The sequence below is a fragment of the Phocoena phocoena genome, chromosome 9, assembly GCF_963924675.1.
Source record: "Phocoena phocoena chromosome 9, mPhoPho1.1, whole genome shotgun sequence".
Classification (NCBI taxonomy): domain Eukaryota; kingdom Metazoa; phylum Chordata; class Mammalia; order Artiodactyla; family Phocoenidae; genus Phocoena; species Phocoena phocoena.
This window is the reverse complement of record NC_089227.1, coordinates 36,878,244-36,898,921: the sequence shown is the minus strand read 5'-3', so window position 1 is coordinate 36,898,921 and position 20,678 is coordinate 36,878,244. Positions and strand designations below refer to the sequence as shown.

The 20,678-nt window shown below is 39.1% G+C and overlaps 2 protein-coding genes across 2 annotated transcripts in view; one reads left to right on the top strand and one right to left on the bottom strand.

Moving 5' to 3' along the window:
• Positions 1-6,540, top strand: part of LRRC72 (leucine rich repeat containing 72) — a 40,928-nt gene extending 34,388 nt beyond the window's left edge. The window contains exons 8-9 of the mRNA XM_065884267.1: positions 5,310-5,337; positions 6,311-6,540. Coding sequence (XP_065740339.1) covers positions 5,310-5,337; positions 6,311-6,476 — 194 coding nt within the window. The 3' untranslated portion in view covers positions 6,477-6,540. The remainder of the gene's footprint in view (positions 1-5,309; positions 5,338-6,310) is intronic.
• A 6,791-nt stretch (positions 6,541-13,331) lies between these two features.
• Positions 13,332-20,678, bottom strand: part of ANKMY2 (ankyrin repeat and MYND domain containing 2) — a 35,692-nt gene continuing 28,345 nt past the window's right edge. Inside the window, exons 8-11 of the mRNA XM_065883860.1 lie at positions 17,539-17,667; positions 16,371-16,500; positions 13,962-14,632; positions 13,332-13,842 (exon numbers count right to left, since the gene is read on the bottom strand). Of these exons, the coding sequence (XP_065739932.1) occupies positions 14,448-14,632; positions 16,371-16,500; positions 17,539-17,667 (444 nt within the window). The 3' untranslated portion in view covers positions 13,332-13,842; positions 13,962-14,447. The remainder of the gene's footprint in view (positions 13,843-13,961; positions 14,633-16,370; positions 16,501-17,538; positions 17,668-20,678) is intronic.

Sequence of the window (20,678 nt, the reverse complement as noted above, 5' to 3'; positions counted from 1 at the left end):
CTATTTCCTGTTCATTTGTTAGGTCTGGTGGGTTTTTATCTTGCTCCTTCATCTGCTGTGTGTTTTTCTGTCTTCTCGTTTTGCTTAACTTACTGTGTTTGGGGTCTCCTTTTCGCAGCCTGCAGGTTTGTAGTTCCCATTGTTTTTGGTGTCTGCACCCAGTGTCTAAGGTTGGTTCAGTGGGTTGTGTAGGCTTCCTGGTGGAGGGGACTAGTGCCTGTGTTCTGGTGGATGAGGCTGGATCTTGTTTTTCTGGTGGGCAGGACCACGTCCAGTGGTGTGTTTTGGTGTGTCTGTGACCTTATTATGATTTTAGGCAGCCTCTTTGCTAATGGGTGGGGTTGTGTTACTGTCTTGCTGGTTGTTTGGCATAGGGTGTCCAGCAGTGTAGCTTGCTGGTTGTTGAGTGGAGCTGGGTCTTAGTGTTGAGATGAAGATCTCTGGGAGAGCTTTTGCCATTTGATATTTGTGGAGCTGGGAGGTCTCTGGTGGACCAATGTCCTGAACTCGGCTCTCCCACCTCAGAAGCACAGGCCTGACACCCAACTGGAGCACCAAGACACTGTCAGCCATAGAGCTCAGAAGGAAAGGGAGAAAAAAAAAAAGGAAGAAAAAAGTAATAATAAAATAAAGTTATTGAATAAAAATTATTAAAAATTAAAAAGTAATTAAAAAAAGAAAAAGAAAGAGAGAGCAACCATACCAAAAAACAAATCCCCCAATGATAACAAGTGCTAAAAATTATACAAAAAAAAAAAAAATCCCAAAACGGACAGACAGAACCCTAGGACAAATGGTAAATGCAAAGCTATACAGACAAAATCACACACAGAAGCATACACATACACACTCACAAAAAGAGAGAAAGAAAATAATATATATATTGTTGCTCCCTAAGTCCACCACCTCAATTTTGGGACGATTCGTTGTCTACTCAGGTATTCCACAGATGCACGGTACATCAAGTTGATTGTGGAGATTTAATCCGCTGCTCCTGAGGCTGCTGGGAGAAATTTCCCTTTCTCTTCTTTGTTCACACAGCACCTGGGGTTCTGCTTTCGATATGGCCCCGCCTCTGCATGTAGGTTGCCTTAAGGCGTCTCTTCCCTCCCCAGACAGGACGGGGTTAAAGGAGCAGCTGCTTCGGGGACTCTGGCTCACTCAGACCGGGGGGAAGGAGGGGTACGGATGGGGGGCGAGCCTGCAGCGGCAGAGGCCGGTGTGACGTTGCACCAGCCTGAAGTGCGCTGTGCGTTCTCCTGGGGAAGTTGTCCCTGGATCCCGGGACCCTGGCAGTGGCAGGCTGCATAGGCTCCCGGGAGGGGGGTGTGGAGAGTGACCTGTGCTCGCACACAGGCTTCTTAGTGGCTGCAGCAGCAGCCTTAGCGTCTCATGCCCGTCTCTGGTGTCCGGGCTCCTTTAAGCGGCTCTCTGAATCCCCTCCCCTCGCGCACCAGGAAACAAGGAGGCAAGAAAAAGTCTCTCGCCTCTTCGGCATTTCCAGACTCTTCCCGGACTCCCTCCCGGCTAGCTGTGGCGCACTAGCCCCTTCAGGCTGTGTTCACGCAGCCAAACCCAGTCCTGTCCCTGGGATCCGCCTCCGAAGCCCAAGCCTCAGCTCCCAATCCCCGCCCGCCCCGGCAGGTGAGCAGACAAGCCTCTCGGGCTGGTGAGTGCTGGTTGGCACCGATCCCCCGTGCGGGAATCTCTTCGCTTTGCCCTCTGCACCCCTGTGGCTGCGCTCTCCTTCGGGGCTTCGAAGCGCCCCCCCTCCACTCCGCCACCCGCAATCTCCGCCCACGAAGGGGCTTCCTAGTGTGGGGACACCTTTCCTCCTTCATAGCTCCCTCCCACTGGTGCAGGTCCCGTCCCTATTCTTTTGTCTCTGTTTTTTCTTTTGCCCTACCCAGGTACGTGGGGAGTTTCTTGCCTTTTGGGAGGTCTAAGGTCTTCTGCCAGCGATGAGTAGGTGTTCTGTAGGGGCTGTTCCACAGGTAGATGTATTTCTGTTGTATTTGTGGGGAGGAAGGTGATCTCCACGTCTTACTCTTCCGCCATCTTGAAGGTCTCTCAGCTGCTTTTTCAAACAAGAATCCAGTCAAGGTTCACGATTACATTTGGTTGTTGTGGCAGATTTCTCTTTTAAAATAGTCTTGGGCTTCCCTGGTGGCGCAGTGGTCGAGAGTCCGCCTGCCTATGCAGGGGACGCGGGCTCGTGCACCGGTCCGGGAGGATCCCACATGCCGCGAAGCGGCTGGGCCCGTGAGCCATGGCCGCTGAGCCTGCGCGTCCGGAGCCTGTGCTCCGCAATGGGAGAGGCCACAGCAGTGAGAGGCCCGCGTACCGCAAAAAAATAAATAAATAAAAATAAAATAGTCTTAAATTTTTTCCATGACTTTTTGTAGGGACCAGGCCAGTTACATTATGGAATGCCTCAATTTGTATGATTGTTTCCACAAAGTATAATTCAACGTGTCCCTTTATCCCCTATATGTCCTATAGAATAGAAGTAATGTCTGGAGGACACGTTCTGGATGCGGAAGGCTATAGTGTAGAGCAGTGGCTCTCGAAGTGTGGTCCCAAAATCAAAAGCAGCAGCATCACTTAGTAATTTGCTACAGATGCACATTCTTGCCCCAAACAACATCTACTGAATTGGAAACTCAGGGTGGACCCAGGAAGCTATGTTTTAACAAGCCTTTCAGGTGATTCTGATGCGTACTCCCACCAGAGAACAACCAATGTAGAGGCAAGAACACAAGGTTTAGATCAGATTCTCCTGGATTTGAACACCAGCTCTGCTAGTAATTACAATTTTTATTTTGGACATGAATTTGCTTCACCTTTCTGTTTTTTAAAATGGGGGTAATATCTTCCTTTGGCTGTTAGGATGCTTAATATGCAAACCATTGCAACACCTGATCTGACACATATCAACTGCATGATAAGTTGGACTGTTCTCTTGGTCAGCCACTTCCTTGTTTTTTCTTTTAGTTCATGTAAAAGCTAATGCTCAAACTGAATGTTTACTGGATTAGTGGGGGTAAGCCATGCTGTGGTAGGAAAGGAATCTCGGGATAGAAAATCTCCACTCTTAAAAATAGCTAATACACCCAGTAACAAGCAACATATGGTAACTCCCATCTGTTTTTCAGGGCTAGAGAGTTTTTCAGGTGTGAGGAGAATAGCTGATTGCTACCTTTAGTGCTTTACATTTCTTTCATATCAAACCTCCAAAAACAAAATTAGGGAAGAAAGGATAGGGAGAGTATTTCATTGCATTTGAAATTTTTTCTTCTTAATTCACATTCTTAATTCATAGAAAGGCTGACTGTAAGCCTCCCCCAAATTGGCAGCATAACCGTAATCAATCTCCTCATTTTCTACAAACCAAACATATATAATAAAATTAATAAAACTCACTCTGTAAGTTTTTAAAACTTGTGCCTTATAGTTTTTATAGTTTCTATATTTGTTCTTACTGTGACATGCACATTTAGGACTCTAAATTCTTTTATTGGAAATAAACTATTCTTGAAAATGTTTATAAAGCAATTGTAACACCACATTTTGATTTTATTATTCTTAACCCTAAAATGAGAAAGAAATCAATTGTATTCCAAATAGATTGAGAAGCAAGGACAACTTGAAGTTTCTTCAAATTTCAGGAACAAAATTAAAAGACACAATTGGAAGAAATATTTGCAATACATACAATAGGAAAAGTTAATGCCCATTATCTCGAAGGACTCCTATAAATCAATTTGAAAACTAGTCACAAAAGATACGGACATTTATAGAAGGAAAAAAATGTGATGTCTAACAATCAGCCTCACTAGTGAGCAAGTAAGTGCAAATTAAAACAATGAGATACCATTTTCATCCTGCAGGTAGGTAAACACTGAAAAGGTTGGTGAAGTTGAGGGGAGAAAAGAGCGCAGCTCATAGTCTTCCAAGAAAGTTGAACCAGGGTAAACGGGTTCAACTTTCTTGGAAGGTCATATGGCAGTATGACAGTATCCACCCATATATAAAATGTGTAACACATTCAACACAGCAATTAAATTTGAAATCTGTCTCCTACAGAAGTATTTGCACACATGAACAAAAATATATGTATAAAGTGCTAATTGAAACTTTTTGTAATAGAAAAACAGAAAATCTAAATGGTTACTCATAGAATGTTAGCTTATGGCACATCCATACCCTATGAACAATTGGATTTAGAATCATTCCATGGTATATTTTGAGTACAAAAAAATATGTTGTGGAGTAATATAATGCAGAATAATGACAAAATTAGAATTTCGTCAGCAAACAAATCTTTGTGTATATGTCTGTGCGTGAGTGCACGTGCATACGCACATAGCGGGCTGGAAGCATACATACAAAACTCTTAACGGTGATACTTCTGATATAAGGAATTGGACAGGTCAAAGGGAGATTTCACTTTTTCCTATTTTCTTGTTTATATTCATCAAAAGTAAAATGTGAGCTTTTTGTAATTAAAAACGTAGAAAGAATCTGGGGAGATGAAAAAAGACATGGGAGACTTGGGTTAGCCACTTGTGAAGGGAACAATGCCTTGAACCCCTCTCCTAAGGCAGAGACTGTGTGCTCCCTGCTGCCTGTGAGTTGGCAAGAGCTCAGACTGTGGGCTTTGCTGGCCCAACAGGTGCTGGTACATTCCATCACTAGCCTGGCACTGGGCCTTCTGGAGAGGAATAAACAAAGTAATGACAGTCTCTAGAAAATACCATAAGAAATTCAAGCTTTGAGGACTAGCCTTTGAGCTCCAAAGCTAGGTAAGATGTAGATTCTTGTGATCTAGGATTTGTTTATTTTGTGTCTTTGAAGTTAATGCCAAGAATCCAAGAGGTTTAAACTGCCCTAAATATTTTTTACTCATTTGGTCTATTAGTCCATTTACAGATGCATGTGCCTATCTGAAAAAAGAAAACGGATCCGTTTCCGCACATGAGACTGAGTATCTTAATTATAAAAATTTCCATTTGGATTCCGTTGGTAACTAAATTGATTGAGCATTTTGTTCTCAGAGTTTTGAGACGCGTATTGTATTAAAGAATTTGCCTTAAAACCTTAGACACACCTAAGGCACTATATCTGAAAGAAAATTTGAGTTTGAGGTTAGGTATCACGGCAATTTTGACCGATTGAACTATTTATCTAAATGATTGCTCAAAAACCAGAGAGCCATGCTCTAGACTTTTTCCTTTATAGCATTATTTCATTGTTTTAAAATGTTGACTAAACATTTGAAAAATACTAATTTAGAATTTTTCTTTTAGACTTTGCATTTGCGAATAATGTAGACAAGTAAGTGATTTTAAAACTTTACTATTCTTACCAGATTATTTCATAATCGTGTTGATTCCCTAGATTATTCCCATTTCCCAAAATGGATTTTAATGGGTTAAAAAAATGACTAACTCTTCAATAGATCAGAAAAATTGCTGTCTTCCTGGGATATATGAGTTCAAACTATGTGTTCATATTTGACATATTTAGATTTTTTAATATTATTATTATAACCTAAAATAAATGAAAATGTGGGGTGAGGTGGAGGGAGAAGTTAGACAAAAAAGTTAAAAAAGAAAAAGACAAAATCTTGAAAGTAAGCATAAAAAAACCTTAAGAATTACCTGATATTGTAAATGAAGGTCTTTACTTCTTTGTTTACTGTTCCCCTAAATATGTTCAGTGAGAGCAATTATTAACATTTTATATTCACTGGAATTTACATTTTCAAAAGAAATAGTTCATAAAACTATGAAAAACATTAAATTTATGAATATTGATGAATTTTAAAATCATCATTCTGTTTTAATATTGCACTTAGGAATTTTTTCTTTGGACTCAGTCTTGAAAAACAGTATCTCCAAGCGCTTTTACAAAATATAGTATAATATAGAGTTATATAGTAATTAACTATTATTAATTATAATTAAAAGTTATAATAACTTTTCAATAAAATGTACATAAGATACTAATATGCATATGATATCTCTATATATTTTTTAATCATTTCATTTAACCACTGATTTGAAATATGAATGCTTGAATATGTGAGACCTATTATAGCTGATCCCAAATATATTCACTCTATTTTTAAAATAAACAATATATACAATAAAAATGGTGTTACTTGTCCTGAAAGTCATTTGTCAGTAGGGCCCAAAAGTTATTTGTCAGTGGTACTACACTACAGATAAAAAATATGGCACTGATTCACTTAAATTAAACATTGGTCTAACTGATTTTTTTTCTGACATAATTGCCATTTTTTCAGAACTATGTTTGATGACCCAGAAGATGCTGTTTTTGTAAGGTCCTTGAAGCGATCGGCAATGGCTATTACCTATCTGAACTGGGACACAGTTCCAACACGAGAGGAAAAATACCTTGAAGAGAGAGACACAGAACCTGTCCAAATGCTCACAGTTACACTGAGATAATCCTTGGGGTTTCTAGAAATCCTAGTAGTTTTCAGTTATACATTAAACTTTTCTGTGATTAGCATATTATATATTTATTGTGGTATTATTTGAAACATTTGAATGTAAACAGAAACACCAAGGAAAAATAATTCCTACATTTTATCTTGTTTCTTTTGAAGTAAAACATGTATATAGAATTGTATACAAGTCATAAGTGTTTTGCTCAAAAAAATTTCCAAAAATGAACATGTTCAGGTAACAGGCATCCTAGATCAAGAAATGGAACCTTACCAGCACTCTAAAAACCTCCTCATTCCTGTTACCAGTCCAATGACCTGTTACTATCCACCTATCCTCCTGATTTCTAAACCATATATTTATTGTGTCTGTTTTTGAAAGGCATATAAATGGAATCATAGAAGTTGAATTATTTTTTTCTGGCTTCTTGTACTCAACATTATAAAATTGTAAAATTGACCATGTTGTTGCCAACAGCAATAATTCCATTCTCATTGCTGTATAGTATTCCATTGTATGACTACAGCATATTGTATGACTTTCACTCTCACCTTTGGAGGCACATGCCAGTTCTGGGTGTGGGTTTATGATCTGTGGTTGGCCTACACCAAAGCACTCTGCTAGAGGGAAGGGAAAACAGAAAAGCTTTCAGCAGTTGCCTTGTGCTGATACGCAAAACCGGACATGTAAGGTAACCCAAAACGCATTGCTGATCTTCACCAGCTAAGCTAAAGCGCTAGATCTAAAGCTTATAAAAAGCACAAGGGGGCTTCCCTGGTGGCGCAGTGGTTGAGAGTCCGCCTGCCGATGAAGGGGACACGGGTTCGTGCCCCAGTCCGGGAAGATCCCACATGCCGTGGAGCGGCTGGGCCCGTGAGCCATGGCCGCTGAGCCTGCGCGTCCAGAGCCTGTGCTCCGCAATGGGAGAGGCCACAACAGTGAGAGGCCCGTGTACTGCAAAAAAAAAAAAAAATAGCAGAGGGACATTTCCCCTTATCTGTTGATGCCTAGACAGTATCACACTGTACCACAGACCCACTGGAGAAGTGGGGCTGAAATCAAAACAAGCAAGAGATGAAAACCCTAGAGGGAGTAGTGAACTGTCACTGAGAATCTGTGATCTCCTTCCCCCTGTGGGCACTTGTGATTCTGTGCACAGCCAGAATCTGCAAAGTCCGGTATGGTCCCTGGCAGAAGGTTGCAGCTGAGGAGAAGAAAAAGTTAGGTATTGATGTAGGTGAGTGGCTGATATTAAGGAAAAATGATGGTGTGTTGCTTCCAAGATTAGGTCATAGAAAGAATCAAAGTCTTCTCTTCCTCTCTCTCCTTATCACTTATTCTGCAGGAAGCCAGCTGCCACGTCATGAGGACACTTACACAGTCCTCTGGAGAGATCCATGTGGTGAGGAACTGAGGCCTACTTCCAGAAGCAAATAAGGAACTAAGTCTTCTGCCAACAACCAAGTGAGTTGCAAGCCATCCTCCAGACCCAGTTAACTACCTTGTAAGCAGATCTTCTAGATCCAGTTTAAGCCACAGATGACTGCAGCCCTGGCTGAAAGCTTCACAGCACCCTCCTGAGAAACCCCAAGCCAGAACCACCCCATTAAGCTGTTTCTATTTCTGGCTGCAGAAACTGTATGAGATAATGCTTATTGATGCTTCAAGCTGATAAATTTTGGGATAATTTACTACATAGTAATAGATTAGTAATACAATAACCCAGCCTAATCCATGGTGCTAGAAGTATTTGTTGTAAGCAAGCATGCCTTGTGAAGCCCCTGTCAAGCTGAGAGGTATCACAGTGACGTCTTCAAGGGTCATACGGCAGCAGAGAGCTAGTTACTGGTCAAATAGTAGTTTCTAGGCATGCTACTGCATTCATTCTAGAACTGGGAGCCTGAATTGAACTCATCCTGAACTGAGTACCATTAGACCCACCAAGCAATAATGTTGGGCAGGTAAAGCAACAATCCATTTCATGATGGAAATGGTATATGTTGGCTCAGATTTAAGATGGCTCATAAACTGCATAAACAGTATTAATTTTTAATTAGATTGCAGTAAATTGAGGATGCGATATTGTAATCTCCAGGTTAACCACATAAAGAATAGAAAAAGAATGTGTAGTCTGATATTTTATTTTATTTTATAAATTTATTTATTTTATTTATTTATTTTTGGCTGAGTTGGGTCTTCGTTGCTGCGTGTGGGCTTCCTCTAGTTGTGGTGAGCAGGGGCTCACGGGCTTCTCATTGCAGCGGCTTCTCTTGTTGCGGAGGATGGGCTCTAGGCGCGCGGGCTTCAGTAGTTGTGGCACGCAGGCTTCAGTAGTTGTGGCATGCAGGCTCAGTAGTTGTGGCTCGCGGGCTCTAGTACGCAGGCTCAGTAGTTGTGGCACATGGGCTTGGTTGCTCCGCGGCATGTGGGATCTTCCTGAACCAGGGATCAAAACTGTGTCCCCTGCATTGGCAGGCAGATTCTCAACCACTGCGCCACCAGGAAAGCCCTGATATTTTATTTTTAATCCCACAATTACTGAAAAGGATGAACAATTTATTCCAATTACAAACATATGGCTAACAAATTTTACTTAATCTCCTTTTTAGAGAACTAATGGAAATATATCTCATCTGTATGAAGAAAAAGATTTGCTTTAAAATGCACTCCTCAATACTAGGCACTTTTTGTTCAAGAAAGAAGGGCTTCTAGTGGCCATGATTGGAAAACATTATATTAAATACCATTTGCAGAAGAGCACACAACAGAAGATATGATCCTTACTTAAGTAATCTAAAACTCTACCAAAATTGAACACACAATTGAGAGGGTGTTTTTAATTAAGTTCTTAGTTTTAAACAACAAAGACCCATTCAAATGGGCTCAAGTGAAAGCACATTTATTTCAGGATCCATCAGATGATCTTATAGCTAAGAAACAGAAAACACTGATCCATAGATTAGTGCAGGGCTGCGGTTTCAAGCTGAGGCTCTGGAAGCAGACACATCTAGCTTAGCTCTTCCACTTACCAGTTATGTTACCGGGACAAGTTAGTTAATCTCTAGGCTCTGATTTCCTCTTATTTAAAATAATAATAATAGTTACTTCATAGAGTCTCAAGGATTAAGTTAGATCATGTATGTAACGGGTAAAGTGGCTTTCTCAAAGAAAGTGCTCAATACATGTCGGCTGTTAGAGGTGACCCTTGAACAAACTTGGGTTTGAACTACTCGGGTCCACTCACATGCAGATTTTTAAAAATAAATATGTAGCACTGTACTACACGCTCCACAGCTGGTTGAATCCACAGATGTGAAACTGACAATATGGAGGACTGATTGGGAAGTTATACTTGGATATCGAGGAGAGTCCTAACCTCTGCGTTGTTAAAGAGCATTTGTGCCCCTTAGGAACTATACCTACCATCATAGACTGAATGTTTGTGTCCCCTCAACATTTTTACATTGAAATCTAATTCCCAATGTAATAGTACTTGGAGGTAAGGTCTTGGGGAGGTAATCAGGTCATGAGGGTGGAATCTCATGAATGGGATTAGCACGCTTCTAAGGGGCCAGAGAGCTAGCCTGCCTTTTCTGACATTTGAGAACACAGCAAGGTGGCCCTCTGTAAACCAGGAATAGGACACTCACCAAGAACTTGACCATGCTGGTACCCAGATCTCGAACTTCCAGCCTCCAGAACTGTGAGAAATAAATGTTTCCTGTTTCAACAACCCTAATCTACAGTAATTTGTTTTAGCAGCTCAAACTAGGACACCTGGTCTGTTAGGGTTCTTCAGAGGAACAGAATCAATTGGGTGCATGCATATATAGAGAGCAAGTTACTTTAAGGAATTGCCTCATGGCATTGTGGAGGCTGGCAAGTCCAAAATTTGTAGGGCAGGCTGGTGTAGACTCGAAATTTAGGTATGATATGATGTTTCAGTTTTGAGTCCCAAATCCACAGAGCAGGCATTTGTCTACTGGAGCTTATTTTTGTCTGTAGTTGTTGGTGCTTCCATGTTGCTGGCTTCTTCCGCCTCAAATCTGCTATATATGAGGCAAAAAAAAAGCCCAGAGAAAAAACCAAAGGGTCATTGCCTGGATCCTGAGGGGCCTAGCCAATCTGCCCTCTTCTGATTGTTTTATATATAATGTTTAGGGTTTTTAGTTTTACTAAGTACAAGGAATAAGGAAAAGTATGTCTACTCCATCTTCCCAGAAGCAGAAGTGTTCAGATTTTTTTTTTTTTAAATGTAGTTCAATTTGTTTCCTTTTGTGGCTTCTGAGTTTAGTGTCACATTTAGGAAGATCTTCTTCATGCCAAAGTCATTATTTTCATGGTTTCTTCCGGAATTGATAATTTTTTTCACATTTAAATCTTATCCATTTGGAATCACCTTGCGATTAAGTAGTTTTATGTGAGTTTATGAACTAGCTAGCTACATTGCCCTGAATTGATCAATTACACAGCTACCTGATTTATTCTAGACAAGTTAAGATCACTATTTAAAAAGATGCCTTTATTGATTTATAAAACTAGAACTTAGTCCTTAAAGGCCATAGAAACTAGGCTAAGAGCCACCTTTTGGTGGAGGTGGGGGCAGAATCTCCTGTTTATCTGCTAAAGTAATTATTATGAGAAGAAATCTGCTTTTTCTGAAATTAATATCTTGCTTTTCATCTGTGCAAATGATGCTTTAATATCATCTTAATTTACATAAGCATGCATTAATCTCTATACAATTTCAAGTAAATACGAGGTTTTCCAAAATAAACATCAGTAAAGAGGTGCAAAAACACCTTGTACTGAGCTTCTTTTCCAACCAAAATAACTATAATCTAACGCAAAACTTGATGTGCCTTTGTACTTTTTCTAAGAGCATATAAATCTCAAAAATTTTAATTTATGTGCCTTCATTTTCCTGTTATATTTACATATATTTAACTTTTGAAATTTGATCCCATTTGTTTTCTAGTTGTCACAAGATGTATTACTGATTCTTTGTTTCTGATTTATAGAAAGCCAGATGAGAAATTTGCTCATGTAACCAAACCCCATAAACCTAGTGCAGAGCCCAGTGGATTCAACATTTTCCCCTCCTTTTATCCCTCTCTTGTCTGTGTCTGCTCAGTGGCTACATTCTCTCAGGTACCTCTACATGTCAGCTCTAGCAGCTCTGGAACTGAATCCCCGTAATTTATAATTGTCCCAAGGGAGAAACAAACAACCAACCTCCCTCTTTGGCTTCAGGAATGTAAACTTTCTGAAAAGTATCCTTATTGGCCTAGTTGCAAACCATGAGAACTGGAAGACATCTACCTCCCGCTCAAGAAGGGGACTGATTTGCTTCAGAAGCAGGGGAGATGATCCTGAGAAGATAAAAACACTGCAAGAACATCTACTTTAAGAATTTCTATTAAGTTTAATATCCAATAATATTAAAACTCAAGTAAACTCATATACATCATGATGACTAAAATCACTCATCTTTTTAAGAGCCTAGGGATTATCTACCACATCCTGTAAAATAATGGCTTGTCTTCAGAGCTCTGTTATTATCTTACATCTGCAGAGAAACTACAGTGATGGTAACATATTAAGAGTGTACAATGTTGTAGTCAAAACTGCAGACCTTGTTGAGTTCCAGTTCTGTACTTTTGGATACATTAGTAGACCTCTTTAGACTTTAACCTCCTTATCTGTGTTATGGGGATAAAAATAAAGTCTACTTCATGGGGTTGTTGTGAATATTAAACAAGATAACTTCAGGGATACAGTAACTTTCAGTGGTAGCTATTATTACCACCTATTGGATCAAAAAGCAGAATCCAATTTCCTAATAAACACACTGGCTAATTTAATATTCTATTACATCTGCTCTAAGTATAAGACATATTGGAATAGTAAGGCTATTCTTATCCTTTAGGTCTATTTTTGTTTGAGAAAAGTTTCTTGATGGCATATTGAAAAACAAAAAAACGGGTAACACCTGTTTTGATGGTGTTACAATGGAAACATCTATTTTTGGTTATTTATGAAAAAGGAAGGGAGTATAATGAGAACCAACCTCATTTCTCTTAAACCCCTCTTCTGACCACCCCTTTCTTGAAATACATCCATGGAAATTTTGATATTGACATGGCTTATATCTAAAGTTCTCTTTGTCCAATTGGAAAGTTACTATTAATGCCAGTTGTAGCTGTGTTAGAGTTCTGATTCATATTAGCATTCATTTCAATGAAGGGAAAATTACCTCTACGTTGCCTCATCTCTTGACTTTCCTATTCCCTTCTGCTGTTTCATAACCTTCCATGCTATCCAAAGACAGGGACCATGATAATACCACACACCCAGAAAATAATTAGAATCAGGGAACTCAGGTTAAAAATCATACTTGTGGAAGAGGAAGGCCTGGGAGGACTATTTTTCTGGTCAAAGATAAATGTTTATCAGTGTGTAGATTGAGGTACCTTGATGAGTGAAGGGAGGCTCGTCATGATTGACAAGTTCAGGTAAAATCTGCCTGTAGAATTCCTACCCACTTAACACTTAACTGTGATTTACTCACATGAAGTCTTCCTAGAGCAGCATGGTACAGAGTGTGCAGAAGATGTATGTGCTGGCACTGGGAGAAAAGTAACTGAGTGTAAGGAAGAGGAAAAGCAGCAAGACAGAAAAATCTAATCAGTGAAGTGAGGTGAGAATTCTAGTCATTTTGATTTGTAATTGTGAATATTAAAATAATTATACTGTGTTCTCCAGTATTTGCTAAGTTTCCTAAAATGTTTTAAGTTCTCTAGTATTTCTTTAATATTTGCCACCCTCGACAGCAAAACACTATGAAACAAGATGTGAGGTGGCTATATCATTAGGCACAATTTATTTTACAAATCAACACAAGAAACTTTGAAACACAGCACTATCTTCAGATCTCATACTCTAGCTTTATTTAAATACTCAGACACTAAAAACTGATGCCAGGACAGTCTATAAGTGACAGTTACAAATCAGTTTGTGGACAGGAAGAGCCACATGAAAAGCTTACAGGAAGGTAAAAGCCTTTCAAGTGGAAAATGGCACATGAGTTAGTGTTATAATTGTGGACACAGTATGTTTAGCCTTTGTTTAATTGACAGTTTCGTCAGACATCTTTTTAAATGCACATGCTGAGATAACTGTGGCTATGCCTTAGTTCCTCCTGGGGGATTTGACATTTCTGAAGGTACAAAGACTGTAGATAAAACACCACTGCAGGAACTATGTAAAGTTCAGGCTGCTCAGGATAAATTCTATAGAAAAACTACAATTAGCTGAACTATGGCAAAGATCCTTTAACATGTAGCTTTTCTTCATTTCATTGCATCTTTTTTTTTTTAACATCTTTATTGGAGTATAATTGCTTTACGATGATGTGTTAGTTTCTGCTTTATAACAAAGTGAATCAGCTCTACATATACATATATCCCCATATCTTCATTGCACCTTAATAAGTAGAACTTCACTATTGTAAATGCTATTTATATGCATTTTATTTACATATAAGTTATGATTCTTTTAACTACCCATCTCTATGGCTATAAAATTTTTCTTTCCTGAAAATCTCCTCTCTCCTACAACTGTTCTGCTTGCCTCTTTGTTCCCTGAAACCTATATTTCTTCTTTAAAAGGGGATTTATTTTCCTTTGAGAACAACTGCTGGGAGGCCTGCCTCAGAAAGGGAATAGAAATGTTTCTCCTATATTTTGGAAAAAAATTTTTCTCCCTAGGAATATGTGACCAATTATTGAACAGAATCAGTAGGAAATTAGGGCTTGGTAGACAGAGCTTTGCTGGAGAGCACGTATTCTATGAAAAGTGGAATCCTGCCACAGTGCCATGCAGGTGTGGAGGCAAGGAGGACACAGTCTCGTGAGTTTTCCAGCTGCCTGCCAGGGTGAGGACTGTCCACACTGGCACTTGCTCCGGCTCTTACTCCTCGGACTGCTGTGGACCTACAGGAGCATTCTGTAAGCATTCCAGCCCAGCATCACTCTGAAGAGATTCTCTCTCCCCTTCCACAGAATCTTTAGGATTGCAGTCGTCCTGGGAGATTCCTGTTTCAGCCTCTGTCTGCTCTTCATTAACACAGTTAGAATTGACATTAAGTTTGCCATCTGATAAAAAGAAAAAAAGTGAGTCATTTTGTTCCTACCATGTGCTGGACACTCTTCTAAGTACTTTACGTGTATTCAATCATTTAATCCTCATAACAACCATGAGGCCAAGTATTATCTCTATTATCATTTTTCACAAATGGAGAAACTGAGAAGAGAGGGGTTTGTTAACTTGCTCATAGTTGCACCACTAGGAAAAGAACAGAACTGGCATTTGAACTCAGGCCTTGAAATCAAGATTGCTGACTGGCAAAATCCACATTCGAATACAGTTTTGCCATGAGTTAGCTTGACGTGCTTGGTTAGGTAACTGCCTGTACAAGGCTGTTTCCTTATCCATAAAGTGGGGCATAATAAAGCCTATCCTACATTTGTGGAGAATAAAGGTGTAGAATGGTGTGTGATACGGGCTGATGTCTAACAACCAGGAGTTCCCATTCTACTGACTGTCCTCCCATATGGCTTCTCTAGTACCTGTCAACATAAAGGATATACAAGTTTGGTTCAGAAAACAGGAGAACGCACAGCAGTCAGAAAGTCTGACTATTCTCTTAACAATTTATTTCTAAAAATTTAATTTTGTATGAATTCAGCTTTGTACCAATCATCCGTTCCCACTAGTAGTGTTTCTCCACCAGGTGGTAAAGTGGACACAGTCCCTTGAGGGGTGGAGATGGACGTGCTTAGTGTTAGAATCACCTGGGCAGTGTTTTCAAACTATCACTCCCCAGAATGTGCTATATATCCTCTGGGTAGTGTGGGCGGTTCTCTTCTCCAATATATGAATCATTGCTCAAGCAACTCACTGTTCCTGATGAAAATGAGTCATATACTTCAGGAGGGAGGGAGAGGAAAAATAATATGGAACTCACTGCCCTCACACTTGTAGAAATTTAATTTGTTCAAGTTAATTTGTAATTTATAGATTTACTCTGTAATTTCACCTGAAGTTTCATAGTTAAGAAATTTAAAGGCTTCCGACCTTAAAATTTTTGGGTAGCCATTAGGGGAAATTTAATTATTTTCATATTCAAAGACCTTAAAATCCTTTGTGAGCAAAATATAAGTAACAACTCGTTAAGAGTGCATGGTTCCAGGGCAGTCTCATAAGTCATAACGTAGAATGTGGAATAAATGATATTCCTTAGAATCTTTTTTTTTAAATTAAATTAAATTTATTTTGGGCTGCATTGGGTCATTGTTGCTGTGTGCGGGCTTTCTCTAGTTGTGGTGAGTGGGGGCTACTCTTCGTTGCAGTGTGAGGGCTTCTCATTGCAGTGGCTTCTCTTCTTGTGGAGCACAGGCTGTAGGCGCACGGGCTCAGTAGTTGTGGCACACGGGCTCAGTAGTTGTGGCTCGTGGGCTCTAGAGCACAGGCTCAGTAGTTGTGGCCCACGGGCTTAGTTGCTCCGCGGCATGTGGGATCTTCCCGGACCAGGGTACGAACATGTGTCCCCTGCACTGGCAGGCAGATTCCTAACCACTGCGCCACCAGGGAAGTCCCATCCTCAGAATTTTATGTCTTTCATTTTCTAGTGATGGCTAGGCTGACTACAGTCTTGTACATTATTCCAGGGACTCAAAACAGGGATACATTTAAGCGTGATCCTTATGTTGGTTAACCCCAAGCTTCCTTGGTCCCCTGAGAAGACTCAGTTCCTGTGTGTCCTGTGTTAATATCATTGATCCTTCCTTTCCCCACTGACCAACAGTATGATCTTGGTTTTTATACACTTACGCTTCTCCTCTTCACTCTTTTCTTTGGCAGCCTCCAACTGTTGCTTCTCATAAATGTCCTTGAGACTCTTACAGATTTTCTTATGTGCAAACCAATGTGTTTTCTGGCAGGTTTGATCGCAATATATTACCTGAAGGCAATTGTACGTTTATTTTCAAGAGGTGTAATTGCATAATTTTTCAATTATGACATTCAACCAAGTACTGTGCTGTAAAAACGTTAACTTTTCTATGCTTTATTTTAAAGGACCTCCTGCTGGTCCAAGGAGGATGAGAAACACATGGAACACAAGTGCCCCAGCCAACCCCAGACATGAGAGAAAAAATAAATGATTGTTGTTTTAAGTAAAATATTTTAGAGTGTTTTTACATGTGGCAATAGTTAATCAATATAGATGGTCACATTTAATTCTCACAACTCTAGCCCGATTTCACACATAAGGAAACTGAGGCTCAGAGAAGTAAGTAATTAAAGGAAATGAAACTGGAGAAGTAGGTTATAGCAGAATATGATAAGTTACAGAAGAATATGCTGAAGAATTTCAACCTTAAAAAACAAGAGGAAGTTAACATAATCTATAGGGTAAAGTGAATGTATAGACGCATGCATGTGGGTGACACTTGTATGTGAGAAGAAGAACCCATTCAGATATGCCCTTTATAAAGATAATTCTGACAGAAGTGGGTAGTAATCCAGAAAGCTTAAAGATTGGTGACAGTCAGAAGGGAGTTGTAGTTTTACAAGGAAGAGTTGATGAAGAGATTGTAGTTAAAGTCAACATCAGAAGATTTAAGACTGCATATTTAGAACTGTTCCATTGTAGGTTCTCATATCTGCACCAGTCTCAGTCCCCTATGTATAATTTTTCTCTTGTTTTCTTATATTGATTCATTCATTCATATTCTTTCCTTTTTGGGGATAGTCAGCATAGAAGTTGGGCAGCCTGGGAGTTTGACAGAAGGTAGAGAGGGCATAGAACAACATTTATCCTCTAGTTCTCTTCCAAAACTATTTTAAAATATTAGATGCAATACTTTATATCTAATGGATTAGAATTTATTAGAAAACAGACATCAACTATTATATTTACAGAATATTAAAACTGAATTATCAATTTGGATGAAATCTAAACCAGATGTCAATGAACTGAAAAGAACTTCATTCTTACCATTTTGCACACTGAGCATCTTTTACTTGCTCCTTTTTCTCCACAGGTGGTGCAAAATTCAACATCCACGAAACCCACCTGACCAGTGATGGCTTGGGTAAGTACCGAGAATGCAGTGGGATCAGAACCCTACAGTGGGTTAGAAGAGGAGGAAAAAAACCTCTGAAATCACCATTGAAAGACTACAGAGAAGACATGTCAAGAACAAGAGACAAAATTATTAAGGTGAGAGACTGCACAGACTATGACAAAATGATAGATGCCTTTCTGAGTACGCCTTTTTGTATACAAAGTACATGGCAGGTAAGTCATGTATCCAAATATTCAGAGAGAAAAAAACTGGCCTTATTCTAGAATAAAAGTATTTTTTCAATTAGGATTATTCAGTAAGCACACAAAGATTTCAGATATATGACAATGAGCTCAGAGTGGAATTTCCTTCTGAGAATTAAGACAATATACATATTTTGAGGGACAATTTATAGGGCACATCACAAATGTTTATCTTAATTCTTAAATGTTTAGTGCAATTTAAGTGTTTTAAAGACTTTAAACTATTTACTTGATGCTGGTCTGCAATTCTAATAGTTAAAAATTATCACCTTTATTACTGAAATTTTCCAAACTCTTAAAATTAAAAAGACATAGATGTGATTGTATTAGGGTATTAAGAAAGACCAAAAATATGAAAATTATCATATGGCTACTGAAAATCAGAATGGCTTGCTAAAGAGGATTTATGAAATTTTTTTACATGGGAAATTATAAGGGCAAATATTTATCTGCCTGGGATAATGCTATTAAGACCTATTTGAATGTTTATCAGCCTAGCATAATACTATTAAGACCTATTTAGAGCAATTACAGGGTATCGAGCTGTCTTACCTACTCAAAACAGTTCTTGTTTCTGAGTTTTTCCAATTTGCTTCTTTATTCCCAACTAAAGTTTTGCCAATTTTCATAATTTAAATTTTCATTTGCATTTGCCTTTTCTTCCTAAGTTTATTTGTTTTAATATTATCTTATCAGTTGTACACAACAGAGCTTTACAAATACCACCGTGGAACATTGTTTTACACCGTACTCATTTTGAAAACCGCCTTACTCCTCCTGAAAACAAATGATGACTGAGTTTCCTTTCACATTCAAGGGCTGAGAATTCTCTTTTGGAATGAAGATAGTATAACAGTGAGAAAAAAATAGTGAAATAAAACCTCAGATACTAGATATAAGTTAATAATTTCATAAGGAATGAATGTCTATGGCAGTTGTGCTCAGAAGAGAACTTGTTAAAAATTCAGATTGATCTATACTTTCTAAATTAGAATCTCTAAGGATGTGGTCCATGTACCTGCATTATTACAGGTAATTCTGAAACATACTAAAAGTTTGAGAATTACTGGTACTTAAATGTTACAATGAACACTTATTAATCTATAAAATTATTCTGCCTTAAAAGTAGAGTATTTGATCAGACAACAGTCTGGCCCACAGAGTATGATATATTCAACAGATTTTACAATTACTTTTTTTTTTTTTTTGTAAAAGTGACTGAGGCATGTTCAAAATCTCCCCCACAATAGGACTTCTGTGGGAGTCAGAAAGCAATGACATTCTCACAGATGTAACCGGAGGTAAAACTAAAGGATTTTTTGCTAGAAGTATGGCTGTTAATGTGAACTATTGCGTCAGAAAAAAATTGACGGTACAGTAGAGTAACCACATGAAATCTTTCTTGTCACAGTTGAATGACAAGAATTCTTTCTTGCTGTGCAAAATCTTGTCATCTACTTTGTTAAATAAGAATCTGTTTAGGCACCAGAGCTCTACCTATAGAAGATATTCAGCCTAAAAACGAACAGGATGCTTTATTCAATGTATCCTATAAAATCAGAGACATTAGCTAGCCTTCCAGATGTTGAAATACACACTGTCAATTGAGAAAGCAAAATATCTTTAACAGTTATCATCTGTTACAATGCTGGAGCAGCATTTCTTAAGTGTAGCCATGCCTCACACTTCCTGCTGAATTCTGTCACAGGTGGAAGCCAGAGTTCCACAGTAGGCAGAGGGAATCAAAACCCCTCCGTGAGGGCCCAGGCATCAGCACTGTCAGAAAGTACTATAGGGGACTCTCGTGGCAGCCAGCCATGAGAACCACCATGTCACGGGACAAGCTTAACACTGCTTCAGAGGCTTTTGAACTTGCAGGATACCGGAAGCCATTAGGCAGTAAACAGTGGCTATCTGGGACACTCAGAACCACAAGCATTGCAGATAAATAAAGTTTTCCGGAGAGCAGAATATGTAACTCTTAAAGAACAAAAATGTTTAAAGAGAGAAATTTTTCTAAATTGCATTAAATAAATACTATCTTTTTATTGATGGCTCAGATCACTAGGATAAATATCAATCACACACCATACACTCTAACTACATTCTTTTATGATACAGGGTTAAAATGGATTGTTGAGCCTTACACTGACCTGCTCTGTCTTTTTAAAAAATACTCCAGGCTGCTATTTTTAGTTTTTCTGTTTTCTCCCTTGAAGGTACAATGTCAGCTACACTTGTTAGTGCTGGAAATATCCCACAGCAGCCACTGTTAATTGCTTCTCTGATAGCCATTCCCCCAACTCCTTACTAACAGAAACATAATTTTGTCAGAGCAGCAGTGTTTAGACCAGCCAAAAGCCTTTCCCCAGAATACCCATTTCTCCAAAATACTCACTTCCACCTGTGCCACTAAGAGCACAGGTCAGCATGCGTTTCAGGGAGAGCTTATGTTTTCCAGCTACAGACCAATTTCCTTTGCTTGTCTGCCTAGGACAGGAATGTGAGCTTGGAGGAAGAGCATGAGATGCCTTGCAACTCTGAGGTCATAAGCATGTGTATGATAATCTGTATGGCTAAAGAATATCGGGTGGAAAAATAGGAAGGTGTTTGGGTCCCCAGTCCACTTCTGAGCTACTGTACCAGATCTGGTCTGCCTACCTTTGGGCTTCTGAGCATATGAGAATAAATAAACCCTTATCTATTTAATTCATAGTTGGCTGGAGTTTGATATGCACAGCCAAAACACATTCATAATTGATACACCACCCTCATAATTTGCTAACTTTAATCTTCCAAAAGCTTAA